The sequence below is a fragment of the Vicugna pacos genome, chromosome 33 (assembly GCF_048564905.1).
Source record: "Vicugna pacos chromosome 33, VicPac4, whole genome shotgun sequence".
Taxonomy (NCBI): domain Eukaryota; kingdom Metazoa; phylum Chordata; class Mammalia; order Artiodactyla; family Camelidae; genus Vicugna; species Vicugna pacos.
Window position 1 is genome coordinate 11,175,240 of NC_133019.1, and position 18,950 is coordinate 11,194,189.

Below are 18,950 nucleotides of genomic sequence, written 5' to 3' on the forward strand. Positions count from 1 at the left end.
GAGTACATTAACTTCTTACAGAAAATACTGCTCTCTTACAAGACGTTTCCCAGACTGTGAACAACTGGCGAACAGTGATTGATAGCGGGAGGCACTCAGTAATAAACGTTTGTTGAATGCCGTCAGTTAAAAAGGGAATGTCACCTCACACCAGTCAGAATAGCCATCATTCAAAAGTCCACAAATGACAAATGCTGGAGAGGCTGTGGAAAAAAGGGAATCCTCCTACGCTGCTGGTGGGAATGCAGTTTGGTGCAGCCACTGTGGAAAACAGTATGGAGATTCCTCATGAAACTAGGAATAGACTTACCATATGACCCAGGAATCCCGCTCTGGGCCTATATCCAGAAGGAGGCCTACTTCAAAATGACACCTGCACCCCAATGTTCATAGCAGCACTATTTACAATAGCTAAGACATGGAAGCACCCTAATTGTCCATCAACAGATGACAGGATAAAGATGTGGTATATTTATACAGTGGAATACTATTCAGCCATAAAAACCGACAACAACGCCATTTGCAGCAACATGGGTATTCCTGGAGAATGTCATTCTAAGTGAAGTAAGCCAGAAAGAAAAATACCTACCATATGAGATCGCTCATATGCGGAATCTAAAAAAAATCCATAAATATAAAACAGAAACAGACTCACAGACATAGAATACAAACTTGTGGTTGCCAGGAGGATAGGGGGTGGGAAGGGACTGGGATTTCAAAATGCAGAATAAACAACATTGTACTGTGTACCACAGAGAAATATATACAGGATCTTGTGGTGGCTGACGGAATGTGACAATGTATGCGTGTTCATGTATAACTGAAAAATTGTGCTCTACACTGGAATTTGACACAACATTGTAAAATGAATATAACTCAATAAAAAAAAATGTTTGAAACAAAAAAAAGAAAGGAACGTACGAGTCCGACCTCTAAGGGGCGCTGTCCTCGCCCAGGGACCAGCGTGACTCGCAGGCTGAAGTCCTAAATCTTCGGGGCAGACGCAGGCGGAGGCCCCGCCCCACTCAGGGCGCACGCGCATGCGCCCGCTGTGTCCCGCCGGCCCCGCCCCGTCCTACTCTGGCTCCCACCTCCGTTCAGGTACTGGGCGGTGTGCGGGGAAGGGGCGTCGCCTGGGCGGGACTGGAGGGGCAGTCTCAGGTGTTGCGGCTCCTTTGTTGGAGGCCCAGTTTCTGATCCAACCCGGAGCTGTTTCTGCGACTGCGGGTTCTGGGGTAGGGGCAGTCTCTGGGCCTGGGGGCCGCTGAGGCGCTGTCCCTGACGAGGACGCGTCCGCTCCTCTCTGTCGCACGTGTCCTGGCTCTCCGCACCTCTCCAGCCCCTACACCGGGGCCTCCGTCTGCTCCCAGCCCGAATCGGGTGTCCTGAGTAGCTTGAGGACACGGGGCTGGGCAGGTGCCAAGAACCCGCCGCCTCGCTCCCTCCTCCCGCTTCTCGCCGCCCAGGGCCACCTCGCCAGGTTAAGCCACTCGGCACCCGAAGCGAGGAGCCTCCGGCGGCCTACGCGCGGTCGCCTGCCCTGCTTGCGCCCACGGCTTCTGCTCCAATTGCTTTCCCAACCGAACAGAAAAGTTGGGGGCGTGTTGCCGGGTCCCAGGGAAGCAGGGTGCTTGGGCACTGTGCCTGAAGGCCGCCGCTGCGCCTTCCCGCCCCCGGGCCATCCGGTCACGGTCCCTGAAGCCCCAGCCTGCCAGACCGGAGCCCACACTGACGTCAAGGGTAAAAGGGAGCTGAGGCGGCTGAGTGACCCAACCAGGAGCGCAGCCCCAGTGGGGCTTTTGGTGTGACCCCGTAGGACCTGAGCTGGGAAGTTCCTTCCCACTTGCTTACGGTTCTGCAACTATCAATAAACAGTTACACCCTAACGTGTGCTAAGCATTGGGAGTTACAGGCTTGAGGTCAGTTCCAGAAGACCTGGAAGTGGGGGTAGTGATGGGGGGGGGGGGTGCGGGCGTGTGCAGAAACTAACCCTGCACCTAGTGCGGTGCCCAGCAACCAGTAAGCCCTCAACCTTCCCTGAATGAATGAGAAGGTAGGTGAGTGAGGGAGCAGGGCTGGGGAGGACAGCTCTCCATCCCACCCCTGCCTCCCCTGGGCTCAAGCAGACAAAAGTAATTAGGCTAAACCTTTAATCACAGCTGGTTTCACAGGCAGGCAGACAAGTAAGAGTGGAGAAAGGCAGAAGTCCTGGGGACACGGGGTGCTGGCCTGGCACACCGCACTGCCCGCCTCTCTGACCCCCTCCGGCCCCCACAGCTTGGCCTTCAGTAATCTCCTGTTTTCTTGTCTCCCTCAGGACACTAGGTTCCCTAGGAGCCGCCCCAGGCTTAATGATTGTCCAGAAGGTGGCTATAAAGGGAGCCTGGGAGGCTGGGCGGAGGAGGGAGCAGAAACCGCCTAACTCAGCAGATCGGAGCCCCGGGAGAGCCGCAGGCAGGCGCCGTGCTCAGAGGCTCCGCGTCCCGGCGGCAGGGCCGGCTCCCCCCCGCCATGGCGGCGCGTGGCTACAGCTATTACCGCTCTGTGATCTTCTCGGCCATGTTTGGCGGCTACAGCCTGTACTACTTCAACCGCAAGACCTTCTCCTTTGTCATGCCGTCGTTGGTGGAGGAGATCCCCCTGGACAAGGATGCCCTGGGTGAGCCCGGGCAGGGCGGAGCGGTGGGCTCAGGGGCACGGGGCCGGCAGGACAAGCTGGGTGTTTGTGCAGTGGGGTGTGCACAGACATGTCGTGCGTGTGGAGTGCACGTGCCCGAGGCTCTGCGACCCACGGGCACTAGGACCCATGCATCCGTGGGAACATGAGTGTGTGAAGGACTGTGGGCATGGGCTATGCATGTCTGAGGGCTGCTTATCTGATGGGCGCGCGCGCGCATATGTGTGTGTGTGTGTGTGTGTGTGTGTGTGTGTGTGTGTGTGCCTGTGACCAACACGTGCACTGTGTGTTATGAGGGTTCTGAGCACGGTTTCTGCATCTGCGTGGGTGCAAGCTAAGACTACAGGGCAAGCACTGGTCCCTGACACTGAGCACTGGAAACTGGGAAGTTGTCTACAATGACTCCATGGGGCCTCGCCGGCCACCTTTCAGGAGGAATAAGATTCCTGACTCCAATTCTAAGCCTTCTGCCCCATGTTCAGAAGTGGGGCAACAGAACTGCCAGAGGCCCTGGGCTGGCATCCAGGGGGAGGGGAGAACCAGGCATATGAGAACCCCAGGGAGGAGAGTTGCCCTGTCCCGCTCCCTTCCACCCCTGACAGCTGAGCTGCAGCTGGAACTCTCCAAGAGGCTGAAAAGTCGTGGGTCAGCCTGGGTCTAGTGCAGATGTTGAGGCAGGAGGTGTAGAGGGGCCCCTTGAATGAGTATGGGTTCCAACACAGGCTCCTCCTATTCCTCTTGGAAGGAACCTGCCTCACCCTGCCAGGCATCTCTACACACCTGATCCCATGCCTTCCTCCACCCCTCCTGTGCCTCTGCCCCAGCCCCTAACCCCCCAGGTGTCCTGCTCCCCGCTCCTCTTCACCGCAGGGCTCATCACCAGCAGCCAGTCGGCAGCCTACGCCATCAGCAAGTTCGTGAGTGGGGTGCTGTCTGACCGGATGAGTGCCCGCTGGCTCTTCTCTTCCGGGCTGCTCCTGGTCGGCCTGGTCAACATTGTCTTCTCCTGGAGCTCCACAGTACCTGTCTTCGCTGCTCTCTGGTTCCTCAATGGCCTCGCACAGGGGCTGGGCTGGCCCCCATGTGGCAAGGTCCTGAGGAAGGTGAGTGTCTGCTTCAAAGGACCCAGTTTAAATTGGCATAGGGGACACCTAAGGAGCACGTGGATGCACCAGCACCTCCACCCTCAACCCAGAGCAGGTTCTTCAGTTCCAGTCCAGCTCCTGTTGCTCGTTGAGATATTTTAGGAGTCTGAACATGGTGGGATCAGGTGGCAGATGAGGGAACTGGCCCTGCCAAGTACAAGAGCCCTCTCCCTCACTGCTGTAATTTGAGCCTCTGGGTCTGCCCTACCTGACCCCCAGCTTCAATATGGACTGTAGGCTGGGCATCTACTCTGTCCCCTTCTACCCCACAGTGGTTCGAGCCATCTCAGTTTGGTACTTGGTGGGCCATCCTATCAACCAGCATGAACCTGGCTGGAGGGCTGGGCCCCATCCTGGCGACCATCCTCGCCCAGAGCTACAGCTGGCGCAGCACACTGGCCCTGTCCGGGGCACTGTGCGTGGTTGTCTCCTTCCTTTGTCTCCTGCTCATCTACAATGAACCTGCTGATGTTGGACTCCGCAACCTGGACCCCACCCCCTCCAAGGGCAAGAAGGGTGAGCACCCACCCAAGCCGACCACTCGGGAACCTTCATTCATCATTCACCTGGCTGACTTTCATTGAGGGACTGGCTGAATGTCTGGCCCTGTGCTAGCCAGTAGATGTTGGGAAGGGGATGGTGATGGAAGAGCGGATGGGGAGTAAATAAAACTCCCTTCTGAGAGGCAGTTGAGTACCAGAGAAGTGGCAGAGCCAACAAATGCTAGGACTCATGTTATATCCTAGTCCTTCCTCACAACAGAGCCAGACTTCCCTGTGGGGACAGCATCCTAAGCTTAAGTGGCTTCCCCCACCCCTCCTCGGTTCTCATTTGTGGAGACCTGCAGTGGAGGGGAGAGGGCAGAGCAGTGGGTGAGGGGGTAACTTCCTGCTGATCCCTGGCTGTGTGGATGGACTTTGCCCCTGAGGCTAGTTAATGAGTGGTGGGGGTTCGGTGGGGCAGGGCAGCTGGAGCAGAGACTGAGGCCCGGCCTTCTCCCACCCTACCAGGCTCCTTGAAGGAGGAGAGTACCTTACAGGATCTGCTGCTGTCCCCCTACCTGTGGGTGCTCTCCACTGGCTACCTCGTGGTGTTTGGAGTAAAGACATGCTGTACCGACTGGGGCCAGTTCTTCCTTATCCAGGAGAAAGGACAGTCAGCCCTCGTGGGTGAGATGTGTTGGAACAGGGGTGGGCCTAGGAAGCAGGAGATTCAGGGACAGGACATTTCCCTCTATGCCCTTTCTTCTTTTCCTGAAACCGGGCACCATTCAGGCAGCTGTGGCCAGTCAACCTTGGGGACCCTGTACCTCTGGGTTTAAGCCGGTCTGGGACAACCCCAAGGTGTAACACCCTTCCACCCTTCCTTTCCCTCTTCCCGCCACAACTCCCCACTGCAGGGAGCTCCTACATGAGTGCCCTGGAGGTTGGGGGCCTTGTAGGCAGCATCGCAGCTGGCTACCTGTCAGACCGGGCCATGGCAAAGGTGAGTGGGCAGAAGGGACAGGAAGGAGGAGGGTCCCTTTAAGTCTTCCCAGCATGACTGGGACAGGCACCAGAGAGGTGGGTGCCCTGGAGTGTAGGCAGGCTGGCATATGCTGGTTTAGGCTGGGTGAGATGGGAACAATTTTCAGGCTACTCTTTCTTTGTGAGGGAGGTGGGGATGAAGCTCTTGGGGAATGGCTTTTAGCCAGTGTCAAGTGGAGCCAGAATTTCTCTCAGCCTAGCAGTGGGCTTCTCCATAGCCCCAGGGAGGCTGGGGTTGGGGAGGGACTGGGTACAGCCTGCCAGCACGGGTCTGCCCCAAGTGGAGGAAGGGATGTTGTGGAGTTTGGCCTCAGAACATAATGAGCAGGTTCCAGGGCCTCCCAGAGCTGCCCCAGGCCAAGAACTGTGGTGGGATTGCCAAAGACCTGTCAGCAGAGGCCGGCTGTGTCAGAGTCCAGGTGTGGGGGTTCTCCGCTGCTCCTCTGGCTGATGGTGCCGGGACTGTATCCACAGGCAGGGCTGTCCGTCTACGGGAACCCCCGCCATGGCCTGCTACTGCTCATGATGGCTGGCATGACAGTGTCCATGTACCTCTTCCGGGTAACTGTGACCAGTGACTCCCACAAGGTAACTAAGGAGGGCCTGGCCCACAACAGGCACAAGGGTGAGAAAGCGAGGGCCACTGACTCTCAGTCTCCCTCTCTCTGACCTTTCTCTGCCTCTCAGATTTCCCTTTTCAGTTCTGTTTGTACCTCAGTGCCCCCTCGACTCTGCGCCTGGTTTCTTCTCCTCTCTGTGCTCCTCTAGGATGTTGCTTTCTGGACTTCAGCTCTTCACCCTCTCGCTGAGCTCACAAGCTTTACGGAGAACGAGGTGCCTCATCTTTCTCTCTGGCTTTTCTCTTGGTGTGTCTCACCTTTGTCCTACCCACTCCGCCTTGCCCTTAGCCAGTCCAGCTTGCACAAATCCTGAGGCAGCACCTGACTTGGAGGGATGGCTTCTGTACGTCCCTCACCCAGCCACACAGGCCCCTGGGTCGGTTCCCTGGGACACCCACTCTAGTTCTGCAGTCAGTGTTGGGAAGTGGTGTGTGTGTGTGTAGCGGGGTCACTGTCTCCTTGCTGTAATTATTTGTTTCTGGAGCCAGGCGTTCTCCCCCCTCCGCAGGGGTGGGTAGGTAGTAGGCTTTCTCACTCTAAATGCTACCCTGCCCTGCCCTTGCAGCTCTGGATCCTGGTGCTGGGAGCTGTATTTGGTTTCTCCTCTTACGGTCCCATTGCCTTGTTTGGAGTTATAGCCAACGAGAGCGCCCCCCCTAACTTGTGTGGCACCTCCCATGCCATTGTGGGGCTCATGGCCAATGGTAAGTGATACCCCGCTGATGCCCTGCACATGGGCCAGCTAGGGGCTGGAGCAGGCTCCAGTGGCTTGAGCCTCGTAGTGACTCAGGCTCTTCCTTCTTCCCTGACAGTGGGTGGCTTTCTGGCTGGGTTGCCCTTCAGCAGCATTGCCAAGCACTACAGCTGGAGCACAGCCTTCTGGGTGGCTGAAGTGATCTGTGCGGCCAGCACAGGTGCCTTCTTCCTCCTACGAAACATCCGCACCAAGATGGGCCGAGCGCCCAAGAAGGCTGAGTGAAGACAGCGCAGGCTCTGAGCATCCCGTCCCACCTGTGGCCTTTCCCCTCCACGAGGCGGGGGAGGGAGAGAGGGAGCTGCTCTGGCTAGCACTGAATCTTTGACTTTCCCTTTCTGCGCCATTTCCCTTGGTGGTGCTGGAAGTTCAGTGGCTAATGAGGTCCCAGCTCCCCATCCAATTTCTATTTAAAAGACAACCTTTGTTCTTGGACTTCATTAGCTCCTATTTCCTGCCTTCAAACAGGAAACCCCTGCACTCAGGGAGTCTCCTGGGCCCTGCCCTATCCGCATCCCACCCCATCCCCACCTGAGGTGAGGCTTCTCCTGCAGCAGCAGGGCAGCAGTGGGCCATGATGTCTGCCCGAACGCTCTCAGCAGGGGGCAACTGCTACTGCCCATACTTTGGACAGCAGGGGAAGAGGGGAGATACCACTCTCACCAATACCCTGGGTACAGTAGAGGGTATGGGTGGGAGGATACAAAGACTTGTCATAGAAAACTAAAACTAGATTTGATACTAAACACTGTTACTAATTCTTTCAAAAGGGGTAATACAAGCCAGAGATGGCTTTCTTTGGGAAATACTCCCTTAAAACCTGCTTCTTCCACCCAAGAGAGAGAGACTTCATTTCCCTGGAATGGGAATGCTGAGGTATGGATGGACTCCTTTAAGCTCATGTCTCCCCTGCCTTCAACTTCACACTGTTTAAATCAGTGAATGTTTTGGAGATGAAGCTACTGGGTTTCAGGCGGGTTAAATAACTTGATGGAGGGAGACAACAGAACACCCACTGACAGTGTAGTCAGAAAGCCTGGGTTCCAACCCAGTCTGCTGATAACTAGATTAAGACTTTGAGGCAGAGTTTGTACCTTACTAAATCTCATCTGTAATAGACACAGAATGTACATCCCCATTCCCCCTCCAAGGTAAGGGCGAGGATTTAATGAGATAAAGCAGTAAAAACCCAGCTGTAAGCACTTGATAAATGTTCCATCATCATTTTCATTGTCATCATCACCACCACACCCACCCCCTAGGAAGTCAGGAGCAATTCTGGAACTAGGTCCAAGGCTCTTGATTCAAAGTCCCATGTTCATTCATTCACTTAATGAACACATATTTGTTTTGTTTTCTACTAGAACATAGTTATCTCATCTTCCCAGAATTCCCTTAACATTCCTGTCTCCCATCCTGAGCCTTTCCCCCCAAACCATCAATTAGGATAGCAAACACTGAGATCAAAGGAATGTTTATTACAGAATTTATGGGCCTACCTCCTTCATAAATAATCTGTACAGAGTTGGGAAGTAGGACCATGATAGACACAGGAGAGAAGAGAGCATGGTATTAAGGCTCAGGGATCAGTACACGTTCAGGCTCAGCATCCTCCCGTTTTCAAGTGCACTAGCAAGGCTGCTGGGACCTCTATCCGAGTGGAAACAGCACAGCCCCTGCAGCAGGATGTCTCAGATTTTGAGGGGCCTACTGCAGGTTCAGCCTATGACCCAGGTCCAAAAGTTCCAGCCTTCTCTGCCACCTCCAGGGCTAACTTCAGGTTCTGGTCAAACAGCTCACACCTAGGCCGGCCCCAGGAGGCACAAATAAGGACAAAGTGTGAGGCCTGAGGCTCTCTCCACTTTGGGTGCAGAAGCAGAGCCAGTGGAAATTCTGCTTGAAGAAGGACATGAACCCCAAGGGAAGTCTTTGGTTTTCAAAAAAAATAAATAACTAAAAGGCTAGTCACTTCTGTTTTGTTTAAAAATAACTCTATTGCACTTGAAAATAACATTGGGAAAGAGCACACAGGGAGGGACAAGGAGGCTTTGCTCAGTATCTGGGGAGTGGGACCACATACCTGATGGGCATCTCCAGGGAGTAAAACGGATTCTTCAGGGCAAAGTCTGAGTAAATCTCATAAATCTTTCGTAGAAGAGAATCTATCCCAGCCTGCCTAGGATCCGCCAGCACCACAAACTTAATTCCTGGAGAGGACCGGGAATGGTCACCAAAGGGTAAAGAAAGCAAATAATGTCACCCTGTGGTTGTACAGCACTTTCATAAGCCCATTTTTTATTTTATCTTTATTGCTACATAAAGCACAGAAGGCAAGATTTTGAATCTACAGGTGAGACCAGAGAAGAGAAGTAACTATCACATCACCCAGCTGATTGAGAGACCAGGCTTTTAGTTATAGCTCTGTCTATTACTTCTGGCTTTGGGGGTCCCTCAGTAGAAGGTGCCAAGTAGGGATCAAACTCAGGCAGTTTTCAATGATCTGCATTCAGGGCGTTATGCAATGCCACGATCCAAAGGCCAACTCCATTTGGCATTCAAATTTCATTTTGGAATAACATTTACACCTTCCAAGACATGTGCAATATGAGATAACATTACTGTGAGTTTTATCTGTGCCCAGGATAACCAGGGCTGAGCATGCTGAGTTGGCATCAGATTAAATATTGGCCTTAGATTAACAAAATAAACTGCAGTTGTCCCAGAAAAGGCTAACCACCACCCCACCCCTTTGCTTACAAAGGCCAACTCTGCTCAATTCCTTCCCCCAACCTGCCCCAATGCATCCCTCTGGACTATCCGGAGGCGTGTACCTGTCAGTGTCTGGAAGCAGTGCAGTTTGAATGTGTCTGTCTCCAGCATCTCAATGCCTGAGCTGCCCTGTTCGGGAGACAGCTGGGAGCCGATTGCAAACAGCCTATTTGCAAAGGAGGCAAAGTTGGGAATGCACTTCACTGCTATGACGGAGTGCTTTTCAAACTTTTCCACTGAAGTGACCCTTATCTGCTGAGGAGTTCACATTATAGCTTGAGGCAGAAAAAGTGGTGTGAACTGCCTGGCAGCAGTATCAAGATTTCTTAAAAATTCATTTGGTGGGGGAGGGTATACCTCAAGTGGTAGAGTGCATGCTTAGCATACACAAGATCCTGGGTTCGTTCCCCAGTACTTCCTCTACAAATAAACAAGTAAGCTTTAACTACCTCCCCCGCAGAAAAAAAAAGAATTTTTTTTATCCATCTAAATTCTACATGTATTTTACATTCATACTTGGCTACAACATTTAACACTGAAAACGCTGGGTAAAGTTAACATTCTGGAAATACATGCCATGTTTACTCACCTGGTGGCTACGCACAACCAGCACATCTCATACCACAGTTGACAGGAAAAGATCTTAAATATAATCATTTAGTTCAATGCCTTATCTTAAAGACGGAGAACCTACGACTCACAGGAAAGAAGCTGACTTAGGCAATATCATACCTCTACCAGTATTTCCTAAAGCCTTGTCATACAGGATCAGTTCCTCTTTTCATCACACAAGAACTGACGATTTAAAAGGAGGTACAGACAGGCAAAAACCAAGGTTCAAGAGTCTCTGAGCGTAAAACCACAGCAACTCGGCCAGCCTATGAGCCAAGTGAAGACCAACAGAACCTAGGAAGGATTGGAGAACTTACGAGTGGAACATGGAGGCCAGCATGAGCTTCTCATTGGAGGTGAGGCGAGGCCGGCCAAATCGAATGGACACCGGGTAGTTAGCAGGGTTGCCCAGGTACTCCAGCACCTCTTTCCCATCCGCCGTGTACTTGCCGTTCACGTCCACACCGTTGATGGCCAGCACTGCGTGGCCCACTGCAGAGGAGAAGCTAAGCGTCAACGAGTCTCAAGCGTGGATCCCACCAAGGGGACAAGGGACTCCGCCCCAAACCCTCCCGCACTCCGCCCCCAGCCCAGAGATGCCAGCCCACTACGGCAGCAACAGGCCCCGCCTCGGGGCCAGAACCTAACCCACCCCGGATGCCGTCGCGCTGGCCGAAGGCAACCAGCACACGCTCGTCGTGTAGCTTGAGCAGCAGATCAAGTGGGTAACTGAAGGTCTTCTCAGCCTCAGCCCGAGGCGCGTAGCTGTCCAACTGGTAAATGAGGCCGCCAGCTTTGTTCACCACGTACACACTGAAAATCGCCATGACTGGGCCGCGGCTGCGGGACTGGGTTTCCGCCTCCTGCTTCCGGTCCCGCCCCGCTCCCGCCCCGGATCCACAGCACGAGACCTGCCCCCGGACCTGTTTCTCGTCTCGGCCCTGGCGCGCGGCCCGCTACAGCGCTTGCGCACTTGGAGCACGCTGGGGTGTCTATGACGCGGAAAGGTTAGTTGCCAGGACTTGGAATTTTTTTTCCGTTCCTTTTTCTCGATTCTTAGTGCCGGAAATAGCAAAGTGTGACTGCTTCACAACTCGCGGCAAAGTCCAACAAGCTGGGGCAGCGGGGAGGTCGTGCTCCCACTTCCACAGCCAGTTCTGGGCCCGAGCCGGGACTGCGCCTCCGGACTTCCTCCGCTCGGCTCCGCCCCTTGCCCCGGAAGCACTCCTAGCGGGCGGAGGTTTCTGGGCCTGTTCGCGAGCTGTGCTTCCTTTTTGTCCGACATCTTAGCGAGACGGCAGCGGTAGCGGCTGCTCTCCAGGCTTCGCTATGGTGAGTTCGCGGGGAAAGCCGGTGTAATTCTGGGGGCGGGCGGTGCTGGCGCGCGGTTTGGGCTTCATCAGAGGAGGGCTTCTAGAACTGCCGGACTGCGTTTCTAGGCGGGCGTGCTGTTCCTTCCCCCATGTGCTCCGGGAGTGGAGTCTGGCTAGGGTGGCGGCGCAGGAGTAGAGGGAGCAGGGGGCTGCCTTATGATCCGGCCGCATTCCTGCTTTTCTTTTGCAGCCGCCCAAGGACGACAAGAAGAAGAAAGATGCCGGAAAGTCGGCCAAGAAAGACAAAGATCCGGTGAACAAATCTGGAGGCAAGGCCAAAAAGAAGGTAGGAGTGAGCTCCTCGAAGAGTGAGGGAGACTTGTGGCGTGGGGCCCATGAAGCTGTACTGAGTGATGTATTTATAGCAAGTGGCTTTTAAGGTCGTGGAGTCTTGAGTCAGAATATTAGAGCTTACGTTCACATCATCATTCATTCTGTTTTTCCCTCATTTGGAGAGTGGCGGGGTACGTACCACTTGTAAATTAAACATTTATTAAACAAAACATTTGTTAACGATGCTTAACGCATAGTATTACTTTAATTGGTTCCGTGGGGCTCGGCCCATATCTGAAAGTATCAAATGCATGGTGGCATTTTTTTTTCCAATCGAATGAATCTTTGATGTCATTAGTAGTTACCAGGGTCTCTTTTACTTTGTAGCTTGACTGAATCTTAATTTGCAGATCTAATGCAAATTCTGAATTTCGTAGGTTCGTGTTCCAAGGAACACAGCCACCCTCTCAGTATAGCCGTGCAAACATGGAAGAGATTTGTCTGACACAGGTTGACGGGAGGAGTGACAGACTGCTTCTTCCAGGAGGACTGACTTTTTTCCTTTTCGTTTTTTTGTGAGCAGAAGTGGTCCAAAGGCAAAGTTCGCGACAAGCTTAATAACCTAGTCTTGTTTGACAAAGCGACATATGACAAACTCTGTAAGGAAGTTCCAAACTATAAGCTTATAACCCCAGCCGTCGTCTCTGAAAGACTGAAGATTCGTGGTTCCCTGGCCAGGGCAGCCCTTCAGGAGCTCCTTAGTAAAGGTGAGAGGGGTGCATTGTATATGTATGCTTTTGCACCTTAAATTGGCTTGACTGTTAGCAATTTTAAACACTTATACTGAATTTTAAAAAGTAGGCTAGGTGCAGGCTGACCAGTGGTTGTTAGTAACAATAGTAATATGTTACTCTTAGGATAGACCCTAAAGCAGGGTTCTTAGCCATTCTTGTGCCATGGACCTCTCTGACAATTTGGTGAAGCCCAAGGATCTGTTATGTTTTCAGGTGAATGAAATAAATACATAGAGTTACAGAGGAAACACAACTATATTGAAATATGACCAATGAAATATTAATAAAATCCTTTTAAATTTTTTAAATACAAATATTAAAATATGCATCAACATTTTAAAATCAAATGATTTAAAATGGGGTCTAACTACCATAATTTTCACATCAGTATAAATGAGTATATAAATATTTCAAGCTACTTGTAGGGCCTAATATGAAAGAGATTTTTAAGTTACAGTAAAGTTATATAAAGGTGGCTATCCCAAGAATAGGTAATGAGTCCCTTCATTTAAAAAGAGTCAGATTATCACCAAGAAATGTAGGCATGCCTGCTCATGCTCAAATTCAGCATTTCTATTTCCCCAAAATAAACTACTAGCTATTTCTAGTGTCTATTACGTAGTACTGCTGTGTGAAAACTTTCATCTTTTTCCCCTAGGACTTATTAAACTGGTTTCAAAGCACAGAGCTCAAGTGATTTACACCAGGAACACCAAGGGTGGAGATGCCCCAGCTGCTGGTGAAGATGCATGAACAGGTGAGCAAGAACCCAGGGACTCGTGGTGTAGGAAGTATGCATCCCCTTCACAAGGCTCTGTGGTTCTAATTCTTTTAATTTTTTTTATTTACAGGTCCCACCAACTGTACATTTTGAAAAATAAAACTTTATTAAATCAAACAAGCTGGTATGTCTGTTTTCCTAAGAAAAGTAGTTACAAAGGATAATATAGCAAGTATGGGTTTGTTGACTTGGTTTTGAGCCTTATGGTTGCTGGAAACACATCAGGAAACCATTAGCTTTTTTTCTTTATATGACTGTTTCCTGCTGCAGCTTCAGTTTTGAATTGATGTCTGAAAGGAAGGAAGGGTTAGCAGGACACAGGCTGAGATATCCAAAGGGGTGTTGGGTTGGTGTCCTGACACTGGGCCCATACCTGGATTGCCAGCGGCGTCCGTTATTCCAGACCCGGCCAAAGGAGGGCAGCCAGCCTGCACTGGTGCTAGAGCTGTGATCAAAGTTGGCCCCAACTCTGTCTGGTGGGAGTTTCTTCAATTTCTGTTTTTCCTCTACAAGTAGAGTTTTGTTTGAGTAGGAAGACTTTAAAAACTCGCCACGATTCCTGAATTAGTTAACTTACTTTCTTTAAGAAACTCTTCATAAGAGGGTCCTATTAGTTGGTTCACAGAGCTGTATTCCTCATCTTGCAACATCCAGGGAGGTGTGGCACCTGGAAAAGGAAGACCCTTTAAGAAGAAATTAAGGCACCTGAAATTTTTTTTAACCTTCAGGCTATTGTGAAACACCCTAGCTATAAGCCTGTACTTGAGAACTGTAAATATTCAAAGGTAAAATTCAGGAATTCTGGACCATAGGAAGTTGAGGGTTCTAGGCTAATTTAAAGCAACATATCTTACATGTGCTGATACTTAAAAGCTTTATTGAGGTGTAATTAACGTACAGCAAAGTACACATATTTAAGATACAGTTTGAAAAAACCACAATCAAGGTACTGAACATCACCTCCATGTATTCTCGTGCCTGTTTAAAATAGTTTCTTTCAGTATTCTCCATACCCCTTTCCCAGCCCAGGCAACCACTGATAATGTTGCTATAGTTTGTATTGTCTATTATTGTCTATAAATGGAATATAATGTGCTCTTTTGTGTACCTTTAAGCATATTATTTTGAGATTTCTGTGTTGCATGTATCACTAGTTCTTTGTTGAGTATTCTTTGCATTTGTTCATTTGTTGAGGCACATCTGGACTTCTTTCCTCCAGTTTTGTGTTGCTACAAATAAAACTATGACAATTTGTGAAAGCCTTTGTGTAGTCATGCTTTCTTTTGTCTTAGGATGGCTGGATCATAATGGAGGTTGTATGTTTAACTTTTTAAGAAATTGCTGAACTGTTCTCCAAAGTGGGTATGCCATTTTACATTCCCAGCAGCAGTGTATTAGAGTTCCTGCATACATACATGGTCAGTCTTTAGCTATTCTGATGAGCATCATTTTATATGCCTTTATTGAGTTTTCAGAGTTCTTCATATATTCAGGATAGAAGTCCTTTCATTAAATAGTGCTTTATGTTTTTTTTAAATGTACGTTTATGCTAAAGTTTGTAATCTATTTTTCAAACTATTTTTTTCCCTCAGTTGAAATACTGGGAGATGAGTGGCTATAGTGTGGCTGATGCCATGGTGGGCACTGTCCAGGGCAGAGACTTCTCTGGCTGTTTGCAAGGAGCTTTAATTCATACTCTCATTTTCAAAATGGCATGTATTCTTGCTACTGAAGAATAATCCTCATAGTTCTGCTTTTTTAAAAAATAAAAAATATTAAGTGTATTATTGCAAAAAATACTTCAGCAAATGGTGAATATAAAACAATGTCTCCTCTTAGGATCAAACTAAGACACACACTCATACTGATAGAACATATGAGAATTATTAAGTGACATTTTCTAACTTTTAAGACACTTTAGATCTGAAAGTTGGAAAAAAAAATCTGCTGAACAGGTGGATGTACATGTTACTTTGGGCAAAGCTCCTGAGCTACTCAGATGCATTTGAAATAGATGTCTTGGGTACTCTCCTACTGGTGAAACCTAGAACCCCAGAGTGTGTCTGAAAGACCCAACTTTGTTGAGTAGATAGTGCTCTAGCAACTTTAGTCTTTAAAAAAAAAAAAATAGCCTGTTAGGGTTTGAGAAACATTACCCTGGGCCTTACCTGAGTGGATGTTACCAACTCCTGGTGTATCCTGTAGTTGGAAATGGGAGGGAAAAAAAATCCTAGATAAGAAAGCCAAGAGATGATAGGATAGTCATAGTCTAGAGAAAGGGGAAATTTTACAGGAGGTAGATGGAACACTGTCACAATGATAATTCTGCAACCGGGTTGATGTTAGTCTTAAGAACACAGTAAATCACTGAAAGACAGTCCTGTCCTCACCAGACTCAAGGTCTTGATAGTGGAGATGTCCAAAATAGAGTGCCTACTACATGCTAGGTAAACAAAACCCTTTGCTCACAGAGCACATATTATTGGGGAAGAGAAGTATAAATTACACAAGTTAAAAAAAATTACACAAATTTAATTCACAGCTTTTTACACAGTAATACATCCATTTATAACAGATGATCTGTTCAAATAAACCGTTCCTTGAAAAAGTGACACTTGTGCTAAGACCTGAAGGATGGTAAGCATTACGTAGGTGAAGGAAGGTGTATCATTTAAGGCAATGGCAATTACATGTGCAAAAGCAGGGAGGAGCCCAGCACGGCTGGAGTACAGAATGTAAGAAGTGAGGCAGTGACTGGCAGTGTTTGAGACAGAACTGCAGAGTAGGAATTGTTCCAAGGTGGAACGGAAGCCAACTCGTATTCAGGAGGTAGAATAGTTAAGACAAACTCATCGACAGGATGTGGGAGATAAAAGAGAAGGAGGGAATATGGATCTGTATCTACAGTTATTGGAAATACAGGAGTGGTGGGGGTTAGTTTCAGGTGCCTCGGGGTTATAAATGTCCCGTACTGAGCTGGAACTAGATTCTACAGAGATTTAGGGGTTGGCACTCCACGTGGCAAGGGGTGGGGGGTCAATGTGTGGATAAGATCACCATGAGGAAAGGTCTAGTGGCATGAGACTAAGGGACAGTGCAGCAAGAGGGAAAAGCCTTCAGAGAAGAGAGGAATAGCCAGAATACACAAAAAAAACCAAGGGAAATGCGTATCCTGCCAACTGAGGGGGCACTGGCTCTTTCCTGGCTTTCTTATCTATTGTACCTGATGGCCAATGAACGTCAGAGATTGTCCTGTCTCCATCCAGTCAAGCTCTGGGGCTGGTGGCAGGTCCAAGTATGAGGGCTGCTGTGAGGTGGAGGCTACTTGGCTGAAAAAGACAAACAGGAGCCAGGCTGGCAGATGAGGTCCTTGAGCCACGAGGATGGCAAAGATGAGATTTGTTCCCATTTCCTGGCCAAAAGGTTGCAGAATGCTCTAAGAGATGCCAGAACTCCCAACAAGAGGTTTCCTGACAATCTTACCTGTTTGTTCCTTTCCAGCTTCCAGGTGCCGAAGAGCCCTCTTCTGGGTCTGGCACTGCCTGAGGCTGAGTTTGATTCAGGAAAAATAAATGTGTCTAGGATGCGAAAGAGTTTGCCTAGGCCATGCTCCCACCCTCCAGAAGTAAATAATTGTCCATCTTGCAAACTTTTCCCTCCCTCCCAGCCCTGCCCACATCATCTGACAAGGCCTGCCCCCTGGTGGGCAGGTAAGGAAATTCAAGCCGAGCAGATGAAGCATGGAGTCCATGAATTCTCTTAAGAGCTGGCAGGTGAAATGCTGGACATGGGAGAACCAGGAATCAGTGGATTTGGATACTGCTCTGGCTCCTCCGAGGGAAACCAACCTCTAAGACAGACCGAACCACCTCCTGCCGGCTGTGCTCCACCTCACGGATCTGAGCTGCCATCTGCGGGAGAGAGGCTGCTTAAATAGGTACAAGATGGTGGGGGCTGGGTCCTTCAGAAGACTTTCCTTTAACTCACCTCTTTGATCACCTCATCCTCTTTTTCCTCATAGGAATCCAGACCTTTCACCATAGACTTCTTGAATCTAAAAAGAAAAAGGGCAAGTCAGCCCAGAACCCCAATCCCTGCCAGTTGCTAAAAGATCATCAGTAGGTCATTTTTCCTCTAAATTTTGAATAATTTCAAACTCCAAGAAACAAAATAGTACAAGGAACACCCGTGAACCTCTTCCCCAGATTTACTGTTAACATTCTGCCATACCAGCTCCACTGGCTCTGTTACACACACATTTCCTGGAGGAAGCTCCAGTACCTGACACAGACGCAGAGAATCTACACTCTGCCACTCTGTCATTCATAACCAGTGACTTACCGTGCATAATCCTGGGGGGAGATCAGAAACTTCTCTTTCATGTGGAACTCAGCCTTGTTCTCCCACCAGAATCTGTTGGTTGCTTTCTTGTGCTCCGGGCTGAGAACGGAGAGGACAAGTAATCTCAATGGTAGATTACAGAACATTACTCAGACATCTAGGCATTAGATAAATAATGCAAACTGACACCTGGGTTTCTACCTCTACGAAAGGCTGAGGGAAAATTAGTCAGTAGTCTCTTCCAGATCTACAGTCCCTCTGTTCCAATACAAATGGGAGAATTCGAGAGGAAGTGATGGGAGGTTACCTGACTGAGCCAGCTGCCCAGCCGGCTTTCCCAGCTAGATTGCCACTACTGGGACCGTAGCAGCTACAAGCCCCCTGCCCCTCAAGGTTGGCAATGCCTATAAAATGACCCAATCATCCACCCTGATCAAATCACAAAAGCGTTCTTCCTTTCACCCGTTCTAAACTCTCCCTCCCACAAATATACACAGCTGCGCAGGATGCGGCTCCCGGCCCGGCGCTCACCTGGCCAGATGCTCCAGCAGCCCCCCGTGCAACACGGTCAAGTTTCCGTGGCTCAGGTGTTTCCGCACCTCACAGCCGCAGCACAGGCACCAGCAGCACCGCTCGTGCTCGGGCACGTAACGCTCCACCTGTGCGGCTCGGATGGCCTTCCGGGCGGCCTCCACCTGCCGCGGATAAGATGCCAAGGAGGAGAGGCTAAGTAGGACCCTAGTGGGACTCCCAAATCCCACCCCCACGGGCACTGCCCTGCCCGCCATGCTCCAGGCGGTCCATGGTCCCCTCCAATCTCCCATGCGCACCTGCGGCAGGAGCCGCTCCAAAGCCACCTTCAGCTGCCGCTGGTGCTTGCGACTGTAGACGTGTCCGCGACCGCAGAAGAAGGTCTGGCGGCACAGAGGGCAGCGCTCTGGCGGCGCCATCCTCTCGGGACTGGGAAACCGCGGCGCGCAGCCGCTCCTTGGCTGCCCGTTAACCTCTGACCCTTCGGGGGCGGGGCGAACCCAGCGGCCCCTGCGACCCCCAGCGGCGGGCAGGAGCCACTGCAAGCCCGTCTACGGCTGCGCGGGATTTTCTCCCGGCTCCCTCAGTGATCACGTGTAAACGCAGCCAGTCTTCAATATCCTCAGATGTTGTCTGGCTAATAAAGGTGGTCAGGTGCGCACTGTGCATCCAGAGCTCTACATTAACTACCTCACGTAATCCTCACAATAACCCTATGCGGTGTACTAATATGGACATTTTAAAAGCGGGAAAC

The 18,950-nt window shown here is 50.4% G+C and overlaps 4 protein-coding genes across 5 annotated transcripts; 2 read left to right on the forward strand and 2 right to left on the reverse strand.

Annotated features, from left to right (window-relative positions):
* Positions 1 to 1,090: 1,090 nt before the first annotated feature.
* On the forward strand, positions 1,091 to 8,686 carry SLC37A4 (solute carrier family 37 member 4). Of its 2 annotated transcripts, XM_006207745.4 has the most exons (9): positions 1,091 to 1,101; positions 2,318 to 2,659; positions 3,548 to 3,780; positions 4,095 to 4,338; positions 4,833 to 4,991; positions 5,222 to 5,307; positions 5,823 to 5,936; positions 6,534 to 6,672; positions 6,781 to 8,686. In XM_006207745.4, exons 2-9 carry the CDS (start codon positions 2,512 to 2,514, stop codon positions 6,945 to 6,947), a joined length of 1,290 nt encoding a protein of 429 aa, XP_006207807.2. In that variant the 5' UTR covers positions 1,091 to 1,101; positions 2,318 to 2,511; the 3' UTR covers positions 6,948 to 8,686. The 2 variants fall into 2 exon arrangements, with proteins under 2 accessions (XP_006207807.2, XP_072810218.1); XM_072954117.1 differs by lacking the exon at positions 1,091 to 1,101 and having other exon boundaries at positions 2,373 to 2,659; positions 3,548 to 3,696.
* Positions 8,181 to 10,930, reverse strand: TRAPPC4 (trafficking protein particle complex subunit 4). Its single transcript, XM_006207746.4, has 5 exons — positions 10,756 to 10,930; positions 10,421 to 10,595; positions 9,554 to 9,657; positions 8,803 to 8,929; positions 8,181 to 8,524 (listed from the first exon to the last, which is right to left on the reverse strand). The coding sequence occupies exons 1-5, from the start codon at positions 10,928 to 10,930 to the stop codon at positions 8,446 to 8,448; spliced, it is 660 nt and encodes a 219-aa protein (XP_006207808.1). The 3' UTR covers positions 8,181 to 8,445.
* A 364-nt stretch (positions 10,931 to 11,294) lies between these two features.
* On the forward strand, positions 11,295 to 14,583 carry RPS25 (ribosomal protein S25). The gene is made up of 5 exons (XM_006207749.4): positions 11,295 to 11,435; positions 11,667 to 11,762; positions 12,333 to 12,516; positions 13,202 to 13,300; positions 13,395 to 14,583. Exons 1-4 carry the CDS (start codon positions 11,433 to 11,435, stop codon positions 13,294 to 13,296), a joined length of 378 nt encoding a protein of 125 aa, XP_006207811.1. The 5' UTR covers positions 11,295 to 11,432; the 3' UTR covers positions 13,297 to 13,300; positions 13,395 to 14,583.
* Positions 13,408 to 18,673, reverse strand: CENATAC (centrosomal AT-AC splicing factor). Its single transcript, XM_015242159.3, is given in 11 exon segments — positions 13,408 to 13,652; positions 13,655 to 13,830; positions 13,902 to 13,991; positions 15,493 to 15,523; positions 16,548 to 16,653; positions 16,808 to 16,872; positions 17,173 to 17,235; positions 17,312 to 17,378; positions 17,666 to 17,764; positions 18,197 to 18,360; positions 18,496 to 18,673. Coding segments are annotated over 11 exon segments (1,002 nt in total). The 5' UTR covers positions 18,616 to 18,673; the 3' UTR covers positions 13,408 to 13,631.
* Positions 18,674 to 18,950: the final 277 nt, after the last annotated feature.